Source organism: Corythoichthys intestinalis, chromosome 8, assembly GCF_030265065.1.
Source record: "Corythoichthys intestinalis isolate RoL2023-P3 chromosome 8, ASM3026506v1, whole genome shotgun sequence".
NCBI classification, from domain to species: Eukaryota; Metazoa; Chordata; class Actinopteri; order Syngnathiformes; family Syngnathidae; genus Corythoichthys; species Corythoichthys intestinalis.
Window position 1 is genome coordinate 53,885,596 of NC_080402.1, and position 23,280 is coordinate 53,908,875.

Below are 23,280 nucleotides of genomic sequence, written 5' to 3' on the forward strand. Positions count from 1 at the left end.
TTATAAAGCTCTTTACCTTTTATCTTGTCATTCTATGATATATATATAGCTATTAAGGCTGCAACAACTAATCGATTAACTCGATTAAAAGATTATTAATTTATTTTTACCGGCAGCTATAAGCAGTCCCGTTTGGGTCCTTGTTTGGGTGCAATGTGAGGCTGTCCGCACCAGTCATTAGAGCAAGAGAGAGAGAGAATTCACTGCTATACTCATGTTGGGTTGCTGAATAAATAGTATTACAAAGTGTCGAGAGTTACTCTTTTGTGTTGTTAGATACAGTGTCCCTCCGCTAGAGGAGATTAAATGAAGCCAATTGTATTATTTGTATTTTTTGTTGATGAGACGTTTGTACTTAGCACGAAGCGCTAAACTAGTTAGCGATTATGCTAGTCAGTGTCTTAAGTGTTCGTTTGTATTGTGTTTTGGAGAAGCATATTAGCACGTGAGTTATTGTTAGATAGTAACGTTGTCTCATTTCTTTCTATAACTAAACCACACACATTCACCTATTCATAACAGCTCAGAGTCTCCTTTTAACACAAATTCCTATTCAAATTGTTAATTGCCATACAAGAGATTGTACTTTGAAATTGGATTTGGATTGTATTTTGAACAACTTTTGGATAAAGAAAACTGATTCCTTACAGTCGGCCTCATTCGATTTTGTTGTTTATTTTGTTTAAGTAATGAAGCTGGAATAAAATATTATTTTTTTAAGGAAATAGCCCTGCTTTTAATCGTCATTTTTACTTACAACATGCCTAAAACAATTTCAAGTTAAATTGTGAAGGTAATTGGAACAAGTGACAATTATCCGATTAATCATCCGATTAATCGATTATAGAAAAAGAAATCGTTAGTTGCAGCCCTAATAGCTATACTGGACTGTCTCAGGAAATTAGAATACACAATATTCTAATTTTCTGAGACAGTCCTGTACATTAATCCACCATTTAAAGCAGGGGTGTCCAAACTTTTTGCAAAGGGGACCAGATTTGGCGTGGTAAAAATGTGGGGGGCCGACCTTGGCTGACGTCCTTTACATAGAACAATATACAGGACTGTCTCAGAAAATTAGAATATTGTGTATTCTAATTTTCTGAGACAGTCCAGTAGACATTGTCAGGTTCATTTACCAAAAGGGTGATTATTTTTAATGCCATTGTGTACTGTGATTAATTACACCAACATTGTGGTTGGTTTATAAAGATGTAGAACTGTTCAGCATCATGCTGGGAGATTTCTAGAGATATTTACTGTATACATTTTAGTGCAAGTCTTTAGTGAGTGACATTTTTTTTTTCAGAATTAGATAAGTTGTCGATTCAATAATTACGTTGAATATTCCTGTCTACTTTTATGTGTTGTGACTCAGTCTGAAGCACAGGAATTGACCATTGTCAAGATGTCCAAATTTGGAGGTGGTATTGGTGCTCCTAGTAAAGAAGAGCGTCTGAAAGAAGCAGGAGATATTCATCTACGGCTTGGACAGATTCAGCGATACTGTGAATTAATGGTGGAGCTTGGACAGGTGTGCATGTAAATGTCTACATAGTTCTTATTAATTCTGCTAACTACATCACATTAAAACTTAACAACAATGTGTGAAATTTATAACTAAACCAAAATCTAAAACAATACATATTGTTTATGCACCATCATATTAGAGATGAAAACAAAGCAAAACAAAAAATTAAACATAAAATAAAATGAAACAGAGAATGTAATCAATTAGTGATTAATTCTAAATTCCTCTCTCTGGCAGTGGGAGAAAGCCTTAGCTGTAGCACCAGGAGTATCCATGAAGTACTGGAGAAAACTGATGCAAAGGTAGGTTTTTATTGTCACTTGTAGATTGATCAGCTACGCAAAGAGAATACTGAGTACAGGTAGTCCCCGGGTTACGAACGAGTTCCGTTCTTATGCTGGCGACGTAACCCATGTTTCCGCGCAAATCGGAATTAACCCTTTAAGTGCCCCCAAGAACCCCCTAAATCTCAAAATAACTTTATTTCAAAGTACTGTATTGTATTTTGTTTATTGATGGAGGATACACTGCCCTCTGTTGGCAGATTTGGTTCTGCTTGGACTCTTACCTTGTATTGACTGAAGAGCAGACTCATCTGACATGGTTATAAGGACAGCTGCCCTCTGATTTGTCCCAGATAAGGCTGTAAATTGTTTCAGCTAATATATGTTTGCGTATACATTTGTAATTAAGTTTAGAGGTATAGTTTGTGGAGTTATGTGTGAGCGTTTTGTTATGAGAATTGTAAATATGTTAGCATTCGTAGCATTTAAGATTTCGGATCTTTTTTTGACAAATTAGGTAAATTTAATCTACTAATTTTACTTATTGGTAAGACTAGCTGAACGTTGAACACCAATTGATTTGTGTCGGATGTTTTGTTGTTCAAGTGCGTGTCGATTTGAACATAAGTGTACATATGTGTGTTACAGCCTTACAAAGTAAAAAGCTTCAAATACCACAGTTGCCTTGTTTGCCGTCTGTCAAGTAATGTTGTTTTTGGCAGCTCTTTTAATTTTTGTCTTTGTCTTTTGGACGAAAATACTTATTAGTCTTAGTCATATTTTAGTCATTTCAAAATGTGTTCGTCTTTGTCTAGTTTTAGTCAGCAAAAACTCAAACTCAGACAAATTTCGTCTAGTTTTAGTCGACTTTCTCGGCAGGTTCGTTGAGGGTGCATGGAAGTTCGCCCAACCGGTCTACATGTGTTTTGTGGATTCTGAGAAGGCGTTCGACCATGACCCTCGGGTTGGTGGGAGGGGGTACTTCGGGAGTATGGGGTACTTAGCCCTTTGGAAAGGGCTGTTTGGTCCCTGTATGACCAAGTTTGGTCTGCACTGGCGGCAGTAAGTCGGATTCGTTCCCAGTGAGGGTTGGATTCCGCTAAGGTTGCCCTTTGTCACTGATTCTGTTCTTAATTTTTATGGACAGAATTTCTAGGCACAGCCAAAGCGTTTAGGGTGCTCGATTTGGTGGCCTCAGCACTGCATCACTGCTTTTTGCAGATGGTGTGGTGCTGTTGGCTTCATCAAGCCATGATCTCCAACTCTCACTGGAGCGGTTCGCAGCCAAGTGTGAAACGGTTGGGATGAAGTTCGGCTCCTCCAAATCCAAAACCATGCTCCTCATTTGGAAAAGGGTGGTGTGCACTCTCTGGGACGTGGATGAGGTCCTGCCCCAACTGGAGGAGTTCAAGTCTTGTTCACGAGTGAGGGCAGGAGGGACCGGGAGATCTACAGGCGGATTGGTTCAGCGTCTGCAGTGATGCAGACTTTGTACTGGTCCGTTGTGGAAGAAGGAGCTAAGAAGCCAAAAGGCAAAGCTCTCGATGTACCAATTAATCTACGTTCCTACCCTCACCCATGGTCACAAGCTGTGGGGTCGTGACCGACAAGATCCCGGAAACAAGCGGCCAAAATGAGTTTCCTCTGCTTGGTGTCCGGGCTTTCTCTTAGAGACAGGGTGAGAAGCTTGGTCATCCGGGAGGCACGCAGGGTAGGAGTAGCCAGCTGAGGTGGCTCGGCATCTGATTCGGATGCCTCCTCGACTCCTCCTGGAAAGGTGTTCCGGGCATTTCCCACCGACGGGACGCTCATCGAGGACCCTGGACACACTGGAGAGATTATGTCTCTCAGCTTGCCTGGGAACGCCTTGGGATCCTGCCGGAGGAGCTGGTTGAAGTGGCTGGGGTGAGGGAAGTCTGGGCTTCCCTGCTAAAGTTGCTGCCATGCTACCTGACCCCAGATCAAGCGGCAGATGATGGATGGATGGAAATGGTCATTTAATAGTAAATTAAAATATCAGATATTGTAAGCTGTTACTCACAATGTTACTCATTACTTGTTTTTACTGAATACTTTTTTACTTGTACCTGAGTACATTTTTTGGCTGACTGCTTTTCCTTTTTCTTGAGTCATACCTCATTTTGAAGTAACGCTAGTCTTACTTGAGTAAAATCTGTGGCTACTCTACCCTCCTCTGTGTGTTGTTTATTCAGAGATTGCAGCTGGACAGGAAAGGGTTAGGGGAGACAAAGAAAGAAGCAACAGAGGGAATAGGGACACAAAAACATGATTGAATATACATGCTATCTAATGTAAGTAGCGTTGCTATCTCGATATGACTACTGTTGCCATGGGGACACCATGTTTAGAGGGGATAAGAAGAGGAAACGTAGGTCAGATAGTAGTGCGCACAAGCAATGTTTGGAAAACATTGCTTGAATATGTACTGAGCTTTGACCACTGCTGAGTGTTTACTTGAGGTAAACAGGGTTGGCCAAAACATTAGCACTGTATCAGTATCATATTAATATATTTTAAGGGATGACAGGAATGTAGAATGATTGGCTTTTGTGAATATTCTTGAGCAGTAGTTTGATTTACAGTAATAAAAGATGTATTCTCAAATAGAAAATAGACAGATGGACAAAATAACCTCAAATCTGTGAAAATGCATTGTGCAAGGTAACAAATGTACCATCTGTCCAGTGGCTAGTACACTTAGGGGATTTGAGCCTTCCAAGGAGAACATACTCAAATGTGTCTCCTTTTCAAAGCTGTGTTATGTTCATTATTGCAGGAGAGCTGATCAACTGATAGTGGAGGATAACGATGATGCAATCCCTTACTGCATTGCCACTGGAGACATCAATAAGCTTGTAACATTTTTCACTGGCAGAGGACAACTGCTTGAGGCATTACTAGTTGCTCAGGTATGGTGGGTAATTTGTCAAATGTAGTTTTTCCCCCCTTTTTTGCTAGGGCATAATTGATTAGGACAGGGTACACTAATGACAAAACATATGAGCAAGATTTCCATTATGAAAAAAAAACCCTACTGTATCATGGAAGGTATGTATTTTTATTTTAGGGGGCGTGTGAGGGGAACATACGTACACCTCAGACCTCCTCTGTCAACCATAAGACTAATGATGTGGAAAACAGACAACCATACCAAAGGTAATGCACACAAACATTGTTTATTTACGCTTTGCAAGAACTAACCACCAAATTAACTCATTACCAACAGATCATAATGTTGAGTATTGCTTTTAAGACACATACACACATACACTGCTGGCCAAGCGTATTGGCACCCTTGCAATTCTGTCAGATAATGCTCAATTTCTCCCAGAAAATGAGTGCTATTACAAATGCGATAGTAGTAATATCTTCATTTATTTTGCTTGCAATGAAATAACACAAAAAAGAATTGATTTTTTAAAATCATTATCATTTTACACAAAACTCCAAAAATGGGCCGGACAAAAGTATTGGCACCCTTTGAAAATTCATGTGATGCTTCTCTAATTTGTGTAATTAACAGCACCTGTTACTTACCTGTGGCACATAACAGGTGGTAGCAATAACTAAATCACACTTGCAGCCTGTTAAAATGGATTAAAATTGACTCAACCTCTGTCCTGTGTCCTTGTGTACCACATTGAGCATGGGGAAAAGAAAGAAGACCAAAGAACTGTCTGAGGACTTAAGAAGCAAAATTGTGAGGAAGCATTAGCAATCTCAAGGCTACAAGTCCATCTCCAAAGACCTGAATGTTCCTGTGTCTACCGTGCGCAGTGTCATCAATAAGTGTAAAGCCCATGGCACTGTTGCTAACCTCCCTAGATTTGGACGGAAAAGAAAATTGGCGAGAAATTTCAACGAAAGATTGTGCGAATGGTGGATTAAGAACCTCAACTAACATCCAAACAAGTTCAAGCTATCCTGCTATCCGAAGGTACAACAGTGTCAACCCGTACTATCTGTCGGTGTCTGAATGAAAAGGGACTCTATGGTAGGATGCCCAGGAAGACCCCACTTCTGACCCAAAGACATGTAAGAGCCAGGCTGGAGTTTGCCAAAACTTACCTGAGAAAGCCAAAAACGGTTTGGAAGAATGTTCGCTGGTCAGATGAGACAAAAGTAGAGCTTTTTGGGAAAAGGCATCAACATAGAGTGTACATGAAAAAAACAAGGCCTTCAAAGAAAAGAACACGGTCCCCACAGTCAAACCTGGCGGAGGTTCCCTGATGTTTTGGGGTTGCTTAGCTGACTCTGGCACTGGACTGCTTGACCGTGTGCATGGCATTATTAAGTCTGTAAACTACCAACAAATTTTGCAGCATAATACAGGACTGTCTCAGGAAATTAGAATAAGAACTTTATCACAATATTCTAATTATCTGAGACAGCCTGTATAGGGCTCATTGTGAGAAAGCTGGGTCTCCCTCAGAGGTCGTGGGTCTTCCAGCAGGACAATGACCCAAACCACACATCAAAAAGCACTTGAAAATGGTTTGACTTGAAAATGGTTTGAGAGAAAGCACTGAAGACTTCTAAAGTGGCAAGCTATGAGTCCAGACCTGAATCCCATAGAACACCTGTGGAGGGATCTGAAATTGGCTGTTTGGAGAAGGCACCCTTCAAATCTCAGAGACCTGGAGCAGTTGGCCTAAGAAGAATGGTCTAAAATTCCAGCAGAGCATTGTAAGAAATTCATTGATGGATACCGGAAGTGGCTGTTCGCAGTTGATATATCTAAAGGTCTTGCTACCAAGTATTAGGCTGAGGGTGCCAATACTTTTGTCCGGCCCATGTTTGGAGTTTTGTGTAAAATGATAAGGATTTTTTTTCCCCCCCATTCACTTTTGTGTTTTTTCATTGGAGGCAAAATAAATGAAGATATTACTACCAAGGCATTTGTAATTACAATTATTTTCTGGGAGAAATTGAGCATTATCTGATTGCAGGGGTGTCAATACTTTTGGCCAGCAGTGTCTATTAGGGAAAACACTCAGGTGACTTGAAGTTCCGCTCTGAGACCCCCAATTTGGCCAAATTTCAAAATTGTTCGATATGCACGCGTGATACATCATTGGAAAGCTTAAAATCTCAATTTTCTGGGGGAAGAAAAATTTTGAAGGAGGGCATTTAAAAAAATTAAACAGCAAATCCCTAACTGGAGGCGAGAGCACGCAAGAGCAGAATTAAAGATGCCACGATTTCACGATTTACGATTGGTTGAGATTTTACCCTTTTAAACGTTATTTTTCAATTTTTTTTTTGGTTGGATCGGTTATTTATCATTTAACATACAGTGCCCTCCATAATCATTGGCACCCCTGGTTAAGATGTGTTTTTTAGCTTCTAATAATTTTTCTTTTAATTCAAATAAAATGGGACCTTAATGGAAAAAAAGAGAAAAATCCAACCTTCAATACAAGTGCATTTATTCAGTGGGGAAAAAAATCCCACATAAAGAAATGGTTCAACAGACACAAAATCAAGCTTGTGAAACATTATAGGAGAAGATTAGGTGCTGTTTTGTTGGCAAAAGGGGGTTGTACAAAGTATTAACACCAGGGTTGCTAATAATTGTGACACACATTCTTTGATGTCAAATAATTATTTCTTTATGTGGGATTTTTTCCCCACTGAATAAATGCACTTGTATTGAAGGTTGGATTTTTCTCTTTTTTTCCATTAAGGTCCCATATTATTTGAATTAAAAAAAAATACTAGAAGTTAAAAAACACATCTTAACCAGGGGTGCCAATAATTATGGAGGGCACTGTATCGGAGAAAATGCGACAGTAACAAAAAATACAATTAAGCGATAGTTATAAGGTCGACATCTGTGACTATTTTACAGACGCCAAATTTTTCATTGTGACGTCATTTGTTTAAACATTTAAAATATGCGAGTGAATAATTTTTTAAAGTCTTTTTTTTTTTTAACTAATAATTAGACATCAATTAATGATTCTAAGCTAAAAATGAAAGACATTTTGAATAATAAATAGAATGACCTTTTTATGGCTAGGATGAAACAAAAGCGGTTGCGCGACGTCTGTAAACGGGGGTTTTCAGGGTAAAACGGACAAATTAAAAATAGTTTGAAGGCTTAGTGCGCCAAGAATCTGCTATGGCAGCATATTGACATATTGTTCTATCAAACACAACAGTTCTTTTGGCTTAAAATACAGCAGTTTATTTTAAAGAGGGTTGCAAGAGCAGAAACTGCTTTTTCAGTCTTGTATATATCCTGTATATGTATATATATATATATATATATATATATATCTTTGGCATTATAATTTTGAGGTCAGCTATTGATATTATTCTGAATCTTAAGAGGGGTATAAGCTGATCAGTAATTTTGTTTTTACACAGTCTCCTTCATGACGTATGTGCACAACTGGCTGAGTGGTACTTTCAAGATGGCTGCTCTGTTCTGGCTGCGTGCTGCTACCTAGCGGTTGATAATGTCAAGGTACTAGTTAGGTGCAAGTTATCATCCACCTGTTTAAAACACTTCATGTAAATTCAAGCTGAAAATGACAATTCAATACATCACCGGAAATGCTGCTGCTGCTGCTGATGCCCTACTGCTAGCCATGAGCTAATGCTGTGACACATGAAATTTATTGGTTGGGATCAGAATGTATCTAAATAAATGGATTTAAAATATAATTTAAAAAAAAATAGCTTTAACACAGCACAATAACCGCTGTCATGCTGCTACTTGCTAGTACTGCTACTACGGGTCCAGTAAAGCGACAGAGCATGTGCAAGCGTGAGTGCCCACGGTGTTTTAATACTGACCAATTACTGTGAACAAATATCCTTGTTTGATCTTGTATGTTTTTGTTTTCAGTTGGCCATGTCTAGTCTGATAAGAGGTAATGAGCTGGAGCTGGCTGCGTGTGTGGGTATTGTCCTTGGAGAGACAGCTGTTCAGAGTACGGCATACTGTCTTGAGCTCTTGGCCAGGAAGTATATGACCCCACTAACATGGTGAGTGAAGCTGGTTACTCTGCAATCTTGTAAATTTTGTAGGGTTTAAGCGATTCTAATTTCGAATGGACCAAATGCCGAACAAGATAGAAAATGTTGTCAAACCACCATCATGGCTTTATGCAAGAACTACAACGTATGATTGCCCTGTTCACGGCCCTCTGTGGCTGTTCGGTAGTAAACAGAAATTATTTTGCGGCTCACTGAGTCTCACTCACGGCCGAACTTTGCACAGCTGGCCATAGGTTAAGAATCACTGTACTAGACCACCACATGATGCAGAGACACCGGGGCTGAGTTTGATCTGGTATGCTATAGTCTACTAATTGTCGCTGTGACTTTCAGGTGAATTAGTCTCCACGAGTCGTCGCCTTGGTGAAGGTGCAAGCAATATTTTTGTCTCTGCTCGTGTGATGAGGCCTTTAATAAATACAGTGATCCTCACTACTTCGCACCTTGAGTCCATCGCAGATTTTTTTTTCAATTAAAAAATAAATACATAAATACAGATGAGCTGTCCTGAGCCGATCACATAGGCCATGTCCACACGTAGCAGGGTTTTTAAAAAACGAGGATTCTGCCCTAATACGTCAGGGGAAAATAATTGCGTCCACACCTGCACGTTTGTGTAGAAAAAAAAAACAACAACTTCCACAGCCAACCGCTTTCATTCATTTTTAAGTACATTCAAAACAATAAAATAATTGTCCAAAATATCCATTGTTCAATAAGAAGCACAGCAAGAGTTTGTAAAAAAAAAAAATGGAAGCAAAAAAGCGCCTATTTAATATACCGGTACTCCAAATGTAAAAATTAGTCTCATGTGTGACGTGAGGACAAAATTTGTCGCAGCCAGTGACGTAAATCTTCGGTTATCAATGTCCACATGATGGAGCCACAAACGCAGAATTCGCAAATCTTCACCTTCCCCGTCGTTTTTAAGAACCCTGGTTTAAATCTGCGTGCGCGTGTGGATGATAGGTCAAACCGTAGAAAAAAAATCTTCTTTTTGCCAAATACCCTGCTACGTGTGGACATGGCCATTGTCTCACTCTCCCTCCTGCTGCTCTTTGTTGGTCAGGCAGTGCACTGGAGTTGCTTATTAAAGTTAACGATGATCGACAGACATTAAGATTTGATCTTGCCACAGATGCTCGGAAGCTGAAACTTTAAAGTACCGCATGCGTCAATCGTCGTTTAACTTCTTAATCAGTTGCTGTGGCAACTCTTTGTGTGTAAATGAGCAGCTTGAGCGGATTTGAGTGGAGTCATTCAATGAAGTATTTAATAAAGACAAACATTTTTCTACTTTAGTCTTGTTTAAAATAATTAAGTGGGACAGTAATATGTTTAAAACTTATCACAATTATTACATTTGAAGTGCTTAAAAACCATATATTAAAATATATATAGTGGTATGAAAAATATCTAAACCTTTTGGATTTTCTCACATTTTTGCATAAAATCACCATCAAATGTGAACTGATCTTTGTCAAAATCTGACAGATGAAAAAACAGTGTTTGCTTTAACTAAAACCACCCAAACATTTATAGGTTTTCATATTTTAATGAGGATAGTATGCAAACAATGACACAAGGGGCAAAATAAATTAATAATTTTTGCTACCGCCCACCTTTGGCAGCAATAACTTCAACCAGACGCTTCCTGTAGCTGCAGATCAGTCTAGCACATCGATCAGGATTAATCTTGGCCCATTCTTCTCTACAAAACTGCTGTAGTTAAGTCAGATCTCTGGGATCATTTTTAATCAAATTGAAGCCTCTGAATATTAATCGAATCGTTAGGTGCCCAAAAGATTCCCACCGCTAGTAAATAGTATTACACCTCTGCATAACATTGTGTCCTTTTTAATATTAAAGAGAAGAAGGCATATAGATCAACTTCAAATAAAGTGTAACTTTATTAACATTGTTTTGTTTGTAATAGAAAAGAGAAAAGCCACATCCAAACTGTAAAAATACACACAAGATACATTTTTTGACCATTTGATACTGAAAAATAAAATTTAATAAAATCAATAAATAATAATAAATTCAAATTGATTTGCAACGTTAACTCATGAGGACAATATGCCAAACATTTTGACCGAAAAAACAAAAATTAATAGGACAAAAACGACAGTGTCATTGGACAGAGGGACAGTTTTTATTTTTGTTGCAGATGATATCAGCTCCTTTGCTATAGTGTGGGGTTATTTTGCACTGAGCAACTTGGTATGCCACCATACATGATGCTAGCAGTTCTCGCTGGTTCACTGATATAACACTGACGAAGCGGGCCGATTGTTCGCAATATTCGGCATGTTTTCGCTGGAAAAAATTCAAGCAGCTTTTCAATATGATTGAGCTCTCATGTCTTTAAGTGACGTCTTAATTTATTTGGCTTCCTGCTGTCCGCTGCAAACATTTTTAGACACCGTCAACAGACTGGTCTTACCTCGTCTCCCGTTGTATTAAAAGTCAAAGCAGAACGCCGGATACATTTGGTCATCTTTCCTCAATTTAGCTCTTCGTATCTCGACAATATCTTAAAAAAATACTGCGCAAAATGAAAGTGGCACTTCTACCCACTGAGTGGATGTACAATTACACTTTATTCTAGTACGGCAAAAAAGTATGTTCCCTTGGGGGTTGCACACCACCATTTGAGAAGTACTGGCATAAGCCCAGAATTTGAGTTTGCCACTTTTAAAGGAAAAAAAAAAGATTGTTATTGCTTTTTTTATCTTGGTAATTGATGATATAGATCTTTATTGTGTTTACATTTAGGGAGCTCTCAGTTGACCTGCTTAAAATGATTCCTGACAACAATATTTTACTGGCTAAGGTCTGTGCATTTTACCCTGGAAGTACTGCAGAAATCAACCAATTACATGAAAGGGTAAGTGGACCAACAGTTGTTTACAAAAATATCATAAGATTGTTTCAGATAATTAGGGAATACATAAGAGGCAACAAGAGAACATTGTTGTTTTTGGCAGCCCTTTTGATTTTTGACTTACGGTAGTCTTTTGGACTATAATACTTATTAGTCTCAGTCATATTTTAGTCATCTCAAAATATGTTTGTCTTTGTCTAGCTTTTGTTGAAGAAAACTGAAGACTAATTTGGTCTCGTTTTAGTTGACGTTTACTAAAAGTGTTTTTGTCAGTAAAATTAAAAAAAATTACTTCAAAAATAAATAAATAAAAGGTTGTTGACAATACACACTCAGCAGGAAAACGGTACAGGTAGTCCCCGGGATACGACGTACCCGACTTAAGTGATTTAGACTTTATGACGATGGAGTCCGCCATTTTGCCTTCAATCGTTTTTTAAAATTTTTTTTTAATAATGTTGTTCAGGAAGCATAGAACAGGTAGTACTAATGACACGGGAGTAAGGGCGCATGTACAAACGAAGAACGTATTTACGTCCACCAAGAAGTCGCACAAACGAGTGAGAGAGATGGGAGAAGATTACAGCTGCAAGCCTGCGCGCAAATTTGTTGCTTGTGAAGCATCCACAGAGGCAACAACTGTATGTAACACCTTTTGTACTGTTTAATTTCAATTGTGATTGAATACTTGGGGCGACGTTATGTGACTGTTTTTGATAATGTGCGGACGCTAACTGATACATGCTAACCATTTATGTGAATTGTTACTGCTCTATCAGCAGCTAGTTATAAACGCAAATTTGAATTGCTGTCATTGAAGATGAAACTGTTTAATCACATTTTTATTTTAGTTCCATTCTGCAAGTGTTGATGTCATGAGCAGCTGAATAAAGTCAGCAAATCACACTGATATCTGACATTGTCATTTCGTAGCTTAGCTCGCTGTGTAGCTAGGGCTTAGCTCCAACATCTTGGTGAGGACAGTACAATAACGGGCACTTAAAGGGTTAATTCCGATTTAAGCAGAAATTCAGTTTACATCGTTAGGGTAGGAACTAAACTCGTTTTCAACCCGGGGACTACCTGTACATTATTTTCAATGAATTATACCCACTTGGATGCCACGAACTGTAAGTAAAAAAAGTTGTCTGAGAGTTTAGCCAAATGCTAACGTGAACGCAAATGCTATGCTAACTCTACGAGTTACATTTAGTATGTGATGATCACTCAGCACAGAACTTAAAAGGCTGAAGCAACATTGCATATTCTCTCTGTACAAGAAAATAAATCTTATTGTGTGTGCAAGCCTGCATGGAGACTGGAGATGACACACTGGTGAGTCGGGAAGTGGTGGGGTCGCAGCATGTCACGAGTGACACCAAAAGACACTGCTACGATGCAGGCTAACTACACATAAAATGTCACACATTGTGAACATGTGACGGAAACTATGGCGCTAAAATGACCCTATTAATTTGTTTTTTTCCCCCCTGTGCTAATGATTTGCCATATAATTTGAAAATAGCTGTGCTATTTGCAGGGGTGAAAGTGGCTAGAATTTCTTGCCGGAACTCCCTGACATAAATTTCGGAACGGAGCACTTTTTTTTTTAGGAGGGGGGGCTTAAACCTCCTAAAACCACCCAAATGCAAACACTGCTTTTGGCACAGTTATAAATATAGCACAAAATAAAACACAGCAGGTTCCACACACACACAGTGGTTAGCACGTTCCCCTCACAGTTCTTAGATCAAGGGTTCAATACCAGGCTCTGGCCTTCCTGTGTGGAGTTTGCATGTTCCCCCCGTGCCTGAATGGGTTTTCTCCGGGTACTCTGGTTTCCCCCACATCCCAGAAACATGCATGGTAGGCTGATCAAACACTTGTTTGTTGTTCGTCTCCTTGTGCCTTGCGATTGGCTGGCAACCGACTCAGGTTTCACACATGCATTAGGCTACTGCTTTAGAATGGAACAAGGCCTAAATAAGAAACTGATTTCCATTCAAAATTGTATTTTTTTAACATTTTTTTTTACTGATTTACAAAATTCCATCTAAAACTCCATCTAATTTTTATTTTCCCTCATGTCCTCAAATCTAAAAACAAAACCTCAATTTTAACTATTTAAGAACATAGGATGTACTTTAAAATAGAAGATAATGTAAACATGGACTTTTTTTTTTTTAATAATAAAGATATAAATAACATACATTAACAAAAAAATGTACTAATGACTTACATTATGCACAGTGAAATGGAATATATTTTCAAGACAGTGCAAACATGGACTTTTTTTTTTTTTTAGTTATAAGGGAATAAATAAGTAGCCTTACATAAATGAGCAATAATAAGTCCAAAGTGCATATTAACATGGAAAATGTTCTGAACCACCCAAATAAAATAAACCTAATCAACTTTCCTTTCTCTTATCTGATCTGATCAATTTTCCGTTGCATTGCCCCTTTAATTCAACAAGCCCCCCCACCCCCATTTGTTGTTCCAAAAATGAATCAGAGCTAACTATCCCTGATCATGTGTCAGTATGTCAGCCATTTTTAACGGACATCAGAGTCCAGTTTTTTTTTTTTTCCACTGCCTGTAATGCGAGTGGTCAGATGCAGAGAGACGCTGGGAAGAACTACGTAGAATACATAAATGAATATCGGTGGAAATGGATGCCGCTACACAAGCTCTTTATTAGGCTTGTTGTTAACACTTGTGTATGTAAATCTGACGTTAGTAGAATGTTTTTGTTGGAGATGAGTGTGTTACAGCGTGGCAGGTTTTTTTTTTATACATAGTGTTTTGACATTTGCCGCCATATTTTGGGATCAAAGCACCATACAGTGTATCACGAAAGTGAGCACACCCCTCAAATTTCTGCAGATATTTAACTATATCTTTTCGTGGGACAACACTGACAAAATGAGACTTTGACACAATGACACAGTGTGCAGTTTATATAATATAGTTCATTTGCTTTGACACAATGACACAGTGTGCAGTTTATATAATATAGTTCATTTGTTTTCCCCTCAAAATATCTCAAAATATAGCCATTAATATCTAACCCCCTGGCAACAAAAATGAGTACACCCCTTAGAAACTACCTAAATCACTAAATGTCCAAATTGAGTACTGCTTGTCATTTTCCCTCCAAAATGTCATGTGATTCGTTACAGTGCTGTCAGCATTGCTGCAGACATTGAAGAGGTGGGGGGGGGTCAGCCTGTTAGTGCTCAGACCGCAAACAGATTGCTGAAGACATATCAACAAAGCAGATGAATTACTGGAACCATGTCCTATGGTCTGATGAGACGGGCAGGCTTTCTTTTGTACCGTCTTCAGAAGAGGCTTCCTGGGGTGCTAGCCATGCACACCAATTTGATGTAGAGTGCGACGTATGGTTTGAGCACTAACAGGCTGATCCCCCACCTCTTCAATCTCTGCAGCGATGCTGACAGCACTCCTGTAACGAGTCACATGACATTTTGGAGGGAAAATGACAAGCAGTACTCAATGTGGACATTTAGGGATGTACGTAGTTCCCATGCGGTGTATTCACTTTTGTTGCCAGGGGTTTAGATATTAATGGCTATGTTTTGAGTTATTTTGAGGGGATAATAAATGAACTCTATTATATAAGCTGCACACAGACTACTTTTCATTGTGTCAAAGTGTCATTTTGTCAGTGTTGTCCGATGAAAAGATATACTTAAATATCTGCAGAAATGCGAGGGGTGCACTCACTTTTGTGATACACTGTATGCCAGAACGCGTTCCGGCTCTGAATTTCATGCTGGAACGCTGTGACCCACTTTCACCCCTGTTTATTTGTCATTCCAGTGTGGTCTCCCATCATTAGAAGAGTGTAGTGCCTTGGCAGAGGAATCCATGAGTAAAGGAGATTTGTTGTCAGCGATTAAATTTCACCTTCTGACCTCTGAACCAGAGAATGCCCTTCAGATAGGAATCGATCATGTCAAAGGTATTTCAAATCATTGGTTCATTTGCAAAAGAACATACATTATAGCAATCATTTTATCTTCTGTAAACTGTATGTTGTATTGCCTTTGAACATTTAGAAGTTGATGACATTTGAATAAAGGTCAAAGCAGTAAATCTATGGATATCACAATATAATCAGCAATAATCATGGTCGGTACATGTACATTGTTTTAATTTTCTTCTGTTTTAAACATTTTAAATATTTACCATTATTACCATATTGGCTGTTTTTTTTTTTTTTTCAAGTTGTTGCAAGAGCGTTTTGAAATGCGAGCTCGTGAAAAATGCATTTCGATACCAGATCATTGATTAATTCAATATACGATTTTCACAGTTGTACCTGACCTGACCATTTTAGTTATGTAAAGGTACAGATACGGGTGTAAAAAAAGCCCTTTTTGTAAAAGTGTAAGTATCTAAGAAAAAATGGACTCAAGTAAAAGTACAAAAAAAACCTTGGTTTACAATTTACTTATTTACTACAAGTAAAAAGTAAAAGTATTTGTTCCTACGCTGGCAACGTACCCGAATTTCCGTATAAATGCTATCCTAAAACTACTGATGCACCGATACCAGTATCAGTAGGGGGGGCCGATCCGGCCCAAAATGGTGGTATCGGTATCGGCAAGTATTAGGTTATTATTAGATTGAATGAGGGGTTGTCCTAATTTATTCCTCAACAGAAATTGCATTTATTTAAAATTACATTTGACAGAAAGTTATAAAAAATCTTTTTTTTCCAGTTTTAATTGTTTAGTTCTATTACTTGAATCTCTCAAGATAGTTCAAATTTATATTAAATATCAATATGACCAAATACGTTCGAAAACATACAGGCTTCCATTGGGTGTCTGAATTTTTTCATATGACTGTGTAATGTAGTATTATGAAATACCATATATGAATAGCAATTAATGTAGGGATCAACATTTTAGATTAATTAGACCTTAGATTAATTAGACCTAATAAATAACAATATTAAATGACAAATAATAGTCTACATCCCATCAATGCGGAGAGGTGGCGGACAAGACGGTGTTGTTATGCGACTAAATAAAAAAAAAAAAAAAAAACGCATCATAAAGTCGAAATCGGGGGACTAGCTGTATATTTATAGTCACACACAAAGAAATCTGAGTCAATATTCAAAGAAAGAACCAGAAAATTCATTGACTGCTCAGTTTTATTTAGAACTGTGCAGAATGGGAAAAAAAAGCAACAAAACTCACTGCAACTCCAAAATTTAGCCATATAAACCCTTAAAGTGATCCTCTGACTTAAATACATGTAGGCTCTAATAAACCACAATTGTTCTCTTGAACTAAAATATGTTGTTAGAAACACATAAAATGTTAAATCAATGGCAATATTTTATAATATTTAGTCCATATTTTGACCGTTAGTTGGCGCCATGGTTTGCGGGCTCGCAGTGATGACGTAATTGGTATCGTTCCAAATTTGTAGCGTGTTATACAATTGCTTATTGCTGCCTAAACTCGCGAAGTAAAATGCCACGATGTGCTGCTTTTGGACGCAATTTCCAGTCAAATGGAAACAAGGGGAGTGAAGTGAGTGGTCAAGGTGGAATTATTATTTTTAATAAATAAATGTGCATTAGCGGAAGCTTCTCCCCCTTTTTGGTCCCTGTATGCACGTACCCTACCCACCACGCGTTACAACTGGCGCCCAAACATGTTTCCTGGATCCTCAGTCAAGTAAGGGATCTGTCTATTTTCTGGATCCGACGGTCCCACCACGTCTGCAATATTGGTTTCAGATCTGTCCATTTTTTGATTCGTCGGTCCCACAACGGCTTTTCGGATCAGTCTATTTTGTGGAATGGATGGCTGCGACATTGCCTTGGGATCGGTCTAATTCCTGGATCTTCGAGTGAGTAAAAAATGCGGATTTGGATAACTATTGCTATCTTTTATGTTGACTATTCTTGGTAGGAGTTTTCCCCAAATCATACTAAATAATTAACTGACTGACTCTGACGTGGACCTCACAACAATGTTGGGAGATCGTCAGGGAACTCTTGTTTGCTTACTGCTGAGCTCCCGAAAGTGAAGAGTGGTCAAGGTGGAAATATTATTTTTTGTGAATAAAGGTGCATAGTCGAAGCTTCTCCCCTTTTTGGTACTTTTATACATGTATCCTAGCTACCACGCATTACAATGTACAAGACATGGATTACACAAGGTGTGCTCTTTGGCCTGTACTGTATGTAAAGCACACGACAGCTCTGGATGCTAACAATCCATAATTATATTGGGATAAGTTTGAAAACGCAATATGCTTACCTTGAATATCTGCTAATAAAACCGGACAGCATACACTCTCGCTCCCAACCGGAGTTCCCAACAGGACTCTCTCGCATCACCAGTTTTGCCCAACTTTTGTCTTATCAGGTATTTGCTGCACGCATTTTTCCCTGAAGCTCGTCTTGTGAACGACCAACAGTGCTGTCCTGCTCTTCACTTTTCAGATCTGGTTCAAATAGGAAGGGTAGAACTGATGACATGTTGGGAAAGCTAACGAGTGACACCCTGGAATTTCGGCCACGGGACCAGTGACGTCACGCACTGCGATGTAACAAGAATGGCGACCTATCACTTAAAATAATTTTACAAACTTTATTAAAACAAAAACATTAAGAGGGGTTTTAATATCAAATTATTATAACTCATACTAACATGTATCTTTTAAGAATTACTTGTCTTAAAAATAGAGGATCCCTTTAAGGACAGTCTCAAAGTACTTTTACTTCATTACATCCCCCCCCCCCCCCCCCCGCACCCACACCCACACATACACATACACGTGCGCATAGACACAATTCCTCCACAAATTATTTGCCTGTTCAAAAAATACTACTTCGACTTCATACTTAAAATCAGATATATTCGTACTTGTATCATATTTGTTTTTATACTTATGAAGCATAATTGATCACAGACTGGTTTTAATTTTCATCTCCATCAGAACAGCTGACTGAATGTGACTGGACAGTGGAGAGTATTCATCCAATCCTTGACCTGTTGAGTTACATCAGAACAGAACACCTCCTCATGGCCAAGTTAGCCAAGTAAACTAACTTTTATGATGGTAATTCAATTGCACTTTGATGTCAGTTTATCGTCAACATATGTGTGTGTCCAGAGCCCGCAGTGAGCTGTTGATCCTGTGTGGTTACATTGGTGGCCTGCTTGCCATAAAGAGAGAGTACTCCAGCATCGTACCTGCACTTTATGAATACACCAGGTACACAAAGATCAGTGATGCTGTCGGTTCAGAAACATGTCCTGTTACGCATAAAGTGCCGAAATTTGGTGTGCAAGTGTACTTTTTTTATTTTTTCAAGCTTCTGTCACAGTGGGCTCTTCTGCATAGAATGTCATCACGTCCTATCTGCTGGAGATTTAGTTCTTTACTTCTTTCCAGTTTGGGTTACCTCCCACTGTTGCAGTTTATATTCTTGAAATTCTGGCCAAGTTTGAGCATTCATAACGATTAATACCCTCCCAGCCCAAGCAACACAAACAAAAGTATTATTGATTTGTTGCAGAGTGCAAATAGTCTATTGATTTCAACATCCACAGATTTCCCAGCTGTTCTAAACTCAATGATGATTGACTGTACAGTATATGCTCTGTGATTTAGCCATAATGTATTCAGTGCTGGCCAAAAGTATTGGCACCCCTGCAATTCTTTCAGATAATGCTCAATTTCTCCCAGAAAATGATTGCAATTACAAATGCTTAGGTAGTAATATCTTCATTTATTTTGCTTGCACTGAAAAAACATAAAAGAGAATGGGGGGAAAAAAATCATTATCATTTTACACAAAAATCCAAAAATGGGCCGGACAAAGGTATTGGCACCCTTTGAAAAAAATCATGTGATGCTTCTCTAATTTGTGTAATTAACAGCACCTGTTACTTACCTGTGGCACATAACAGGTGGTAGCAATAACTAAATCACACTTGCAGCCTGTTAAAGTGGATTAAAATTGACTCAACCTCTGTCCTGTGTCCTTGTGTACCACATTGAGCATGGGGAAAAGAAAGAAGACCAAAGAACTGTCTGAGGACTTAAGAAGCAAAATTGTGAGGAAGCATTAGCAATCTCAAGGCTTCAAGTCCATCTCCAAGGACCTGAATGTTCCTGTGTCTACCGTGCGCAGTGTCATCAATAAGTGTAAAGCCCATGGCACTGTTGCTAACCTCCCTAGATTTGGACGGAAAAGAAAATTGGTGAGAAATTTCAACGAAATATTGTGCGAATGGTGGATTAAGAACCTCGACTAACATCCAAACAAGTTCAAGCTATCCTGCAATCCGAGGGTACAACAGTGTAACCCGTACTATCCGTCGGCGTCTGAATGAAAAAGGGACTCTATTAGTGGTGCAACGATTAATCGATTAACTCGAGTATTCGATTAGAAAAAAATATTCGAATTAAATTTTGTTGCTTCGAGTATTTGTTTAATTAAAGTGCCGTTGTAATGGTTTATTTTGGAAGTGTTTGCATTTAGTTTTATTGATTAGGGTGGAAACAATGCCCTCTGGTCTGCCTCTTTTCACATGGCTGAATCCAACTGCTCCCTGTTAAGACCAATGTAAGTTAAGTTTTTGTTTGAGCTAATGTTTTTTAATGAATTCATAATTTAGTTTATAGGTATATTCAGTTGTTTTTTGTGGGAATATGTGTCTGAACCATTTGTTAAGAGCATTTAGCATTTCATAGCATTTAAGCTAGCATACTTTTTCTGTGCAAGTTAGCCAATTGTTTTGTTGTACATAGATCCTCATTAAAAAAAAAAAAAATACCGTTTGAGGCTCAGCTGAGGTATTTTAATTTTTCATGTTCCTTATCCGATTACTCGATTATTCAAACTAACTAGTCCATCGATTAATCGACTACTAAAATATTCGATAGCTGCAGCCCTAGACTCTATGGTAGGATACCCAGGAAGACCCCACTTCTGACCCAGAGACATAAAAAAGCCAAGCTTGAGTTTGCCAAAACTTACCTGAGAAAGCCAAAAACATTTTAGAAGTTCTCATGTCAGATGAGACAAAAGTAGAGCTTTTTGGGAAAAGGCATTAACATAGAGTTTACAGGAAAAAACTAGGCCCTCAAAGAAAAGAACACTGTCCCCACAGTCAAACATGGCGGAGGTTCCGTGATGTCTTGGGGTTGCTTTGATGCCTCTGGCACTGGACTGCTTGACCGTGTGCATGGCATTATGAAGTCTGAAGACTACCAACGAATTTTGTAGCATAATGTCGGCCCAGTGTGAGAAAGCTGGGTCTCCCTCAGAGGTCATGGGTCTTCCAGCAGGACAATGACCCAAAACACACTTCAAAAAGCACTAGAAAATTGTTTGAGAGAGAGCACTGGAGACTTCTTAAGTGGCCAGCAATAAGTCCAGACCTGAATTCCATAGAACACTAGTGAAGAGATCTCAAAATGGCAGCCTGGAGAAGACACCCTTCAAACCTCAGAGACCTGGAGCAGTTGGCAGAAGAAGAATGGTCTAAAATTCCAGCAGAGCATTGTAAGGATCTCATTGATGGATACATGAAGCGGTTGTTTGCAATTACTGTATTTTGTCTAGAGGTTGTGCTACCAAGTATTATGCTGAGGGTGCCAATATTTTTGCCTGACCCATTTTTGGAGTTTTGTGTAAAATGGTAATGATTTTTTTTTTTTTTTTTTTTTTTACATCCTGTTATGTGTTTTTTAATTCCAACATGCGGTGGAGACATGATCTATAGATATTCCATCGCTTCACCATTTTGGATATCCGGTGCTTATTGAGCCTTTTCGTCTTCTTTTATATATGTTAGTTTTATGAATGTTGGCGATCGTTAACCACCAAATAATTCAATTAGGAAATGGGGCATCTGAAAGCTTGACGAAGCTTAATTCGTTAACAACGGTCTCGAGGATTTATGATCGGTCGATGTCGTTTAGGAGGTGGAGTTTGCGAAAAGTCAATTAATTAATAGCCATAATTTATCTAAATTTATAAAATATGGAATTTTAGACTGGCTTCAGGTGAGTTCAATCAATGACAAGATGCTCTTGAGCAAAGCACAGAACCCTTGTTATCCTTTTTAATTGGAACTCTAGCGCTGGCTCTTTGGGTTTTTTCTCTCTTACTGTAAAAGCACCCACTTGGACACAACTAAAAATTCTAATTTGATACTGTCATCACCATGTCTGAATATGATATCATAACATTTCCCTTTTTTTTTTGACGCAGCCAGTTACTTAAGCGAAGAGAAGTAAGCGTTCCTCTGAAGATTGAGCAGCTGTCGCTTGAGCTAGATGCTTGGCGGGCATGCACTCAGAGTAGCAGCAAGTAGGTTAACACACATGCGCGCACATACTCATATACACACACTGTAAGACACATCATTACAAATCTACAAGGCATGGGTGTAGGTTTGGTCTCAACATTGGTAAGTTGCATAGCGAATAACACTACCAAAATTTCAAAGTGTCCCCACCAACTTTTAAGCTTCCTTATTTGCGTTATATAATGAGTTCAGTTATACAGGTAGTCCTCGGGTTACGACATACACGACTTACGTGATTTCGACTTTACGACGCCAGAGTCTCGTCCGCTATTTTCTCTCCAGTGTTTTTTTTTTTTTAGTCAAGTAAACATTACCTAGTTCTTGCCATGTCAGAAGCCCCTCCTCCCCCATCAGCGTCACCGCCATCCTGCAGTTCCTGACGGCGTCAGGTCACACTTCCTTGTTCTAATGATGCTGCTGCTTCTCCACGACTCTTCACCGACTCCTCTCGCGAGTCCCCATCCGGATTTTTGAGTAATAACGGCGGGCTCGCGTGGCGACCTGAGCGGCGATGATATCCCCCCTCTCTAGCACCCCTACATGTGTTGAACAGTTATTTTTAGGTTTATGGGGTATTTCGGGTAATTAAAGGGTTATTTCCGATTTACGCAGAAATTCGGGTTACATCGCCGGCCTAAGAACGGAACTGGTTCGTAACCCAGGGACGATCCCTCTATGTAATTTGGATTGTCTTCCCATATGTTGTAAGGTAGACTACACCCTACCATTTTTAAGTGGATTATTTTCATTATTTTTACTTGCTGAATGTGTTGTTCCATTTATCTCCCCCTGAAATGCACGTTTGATTGGCTGATGACTTGACATCCCCCCTACCCCTGGCCACTCGGACACACACATACACATGCACACCCTCATTCACATAGCCCTGACGGATTCATGTCGAAAACTGCCGCCTCCTCTGCCCCCCCTTCGACGCGGAGGGATAGTTTTTTTTTTGGCCAGCAGCAGCTCCTGTAAGTAATGTTAAAAAATATCAATGTTGTGGAGGGAAAGAAACACTAATTTTGTTACTGAAAGTCTACCTCCATCAGTGTTAGCATATCATTAAACTGTGTGAACTTGCTAACATGCGCTCAAGCCGGCCTCCACAAGGAACAATGAAGTCAAGCTAGTCGTCCCTCATTTGGATCATTGTTGGCATTATGTGCA

General features: G+C 38.9%; 1 protein-coding gene across 4 annotated transcripts in view; it reads left to right on the forward strand.

Moving 5' to 3' along the window:
• wdr17 (WD repeat domain 17) overlaps window positions 1-23,280 on the forward strand; it is a 60,529-nt gene that overhangs the window by 33,423 nt on the left and 3,826 nt on the right. For 2 of the 4 annotated variants that reach the window (XM_057843483.1, XM_057843484.1), the window contains exons 19-29: window positions 1,379-1,534; window positions 1,769-1,833; window positions 4,613-4,745; window positions 4,904-4,992; window positions 8,209-8,308; window positions 8,693-8,832; window positions 11,623-11,734; window positions 15,578-15,719; window positions 18,725-18,827; window positions 18,902-19,003; window positions 22,014-22,112. In XM_057843483.1, the coding sequence (XP_057699466.1) occupies window positions 1,379-1,534; window positions 1,769-1,833; window positions 4,613-4,745; window positions 4,904-4,992; window positions 8,209-8,308; window positions 8,693-8,832; window positions 11,623-11,734; window positions 15,578-15,719; window positions 18,725-18,827; window positions 18,902-19,003; window positions 22,014-22,112 (1,241 nt within the window). Of the gene's footprint in view, window positions 1-1,378; window positions 1,535-1,768; window positions 1,834-4,612; window positions 4,746-4,903; window positions 4,993-8,208; window positions 8,309-8,692; window positions 8,833-11,622; window positions 11,735-15,577; window positions 15,720-18,724; window positions 18,828-18,901; window positions 19,004-22,013; window positions 22,113-23,280 lie in introns of those variants that run through there. The other 2 variants (XM_057843485.1, XM_057843486.1) reach the window with 2 other exon arrangements.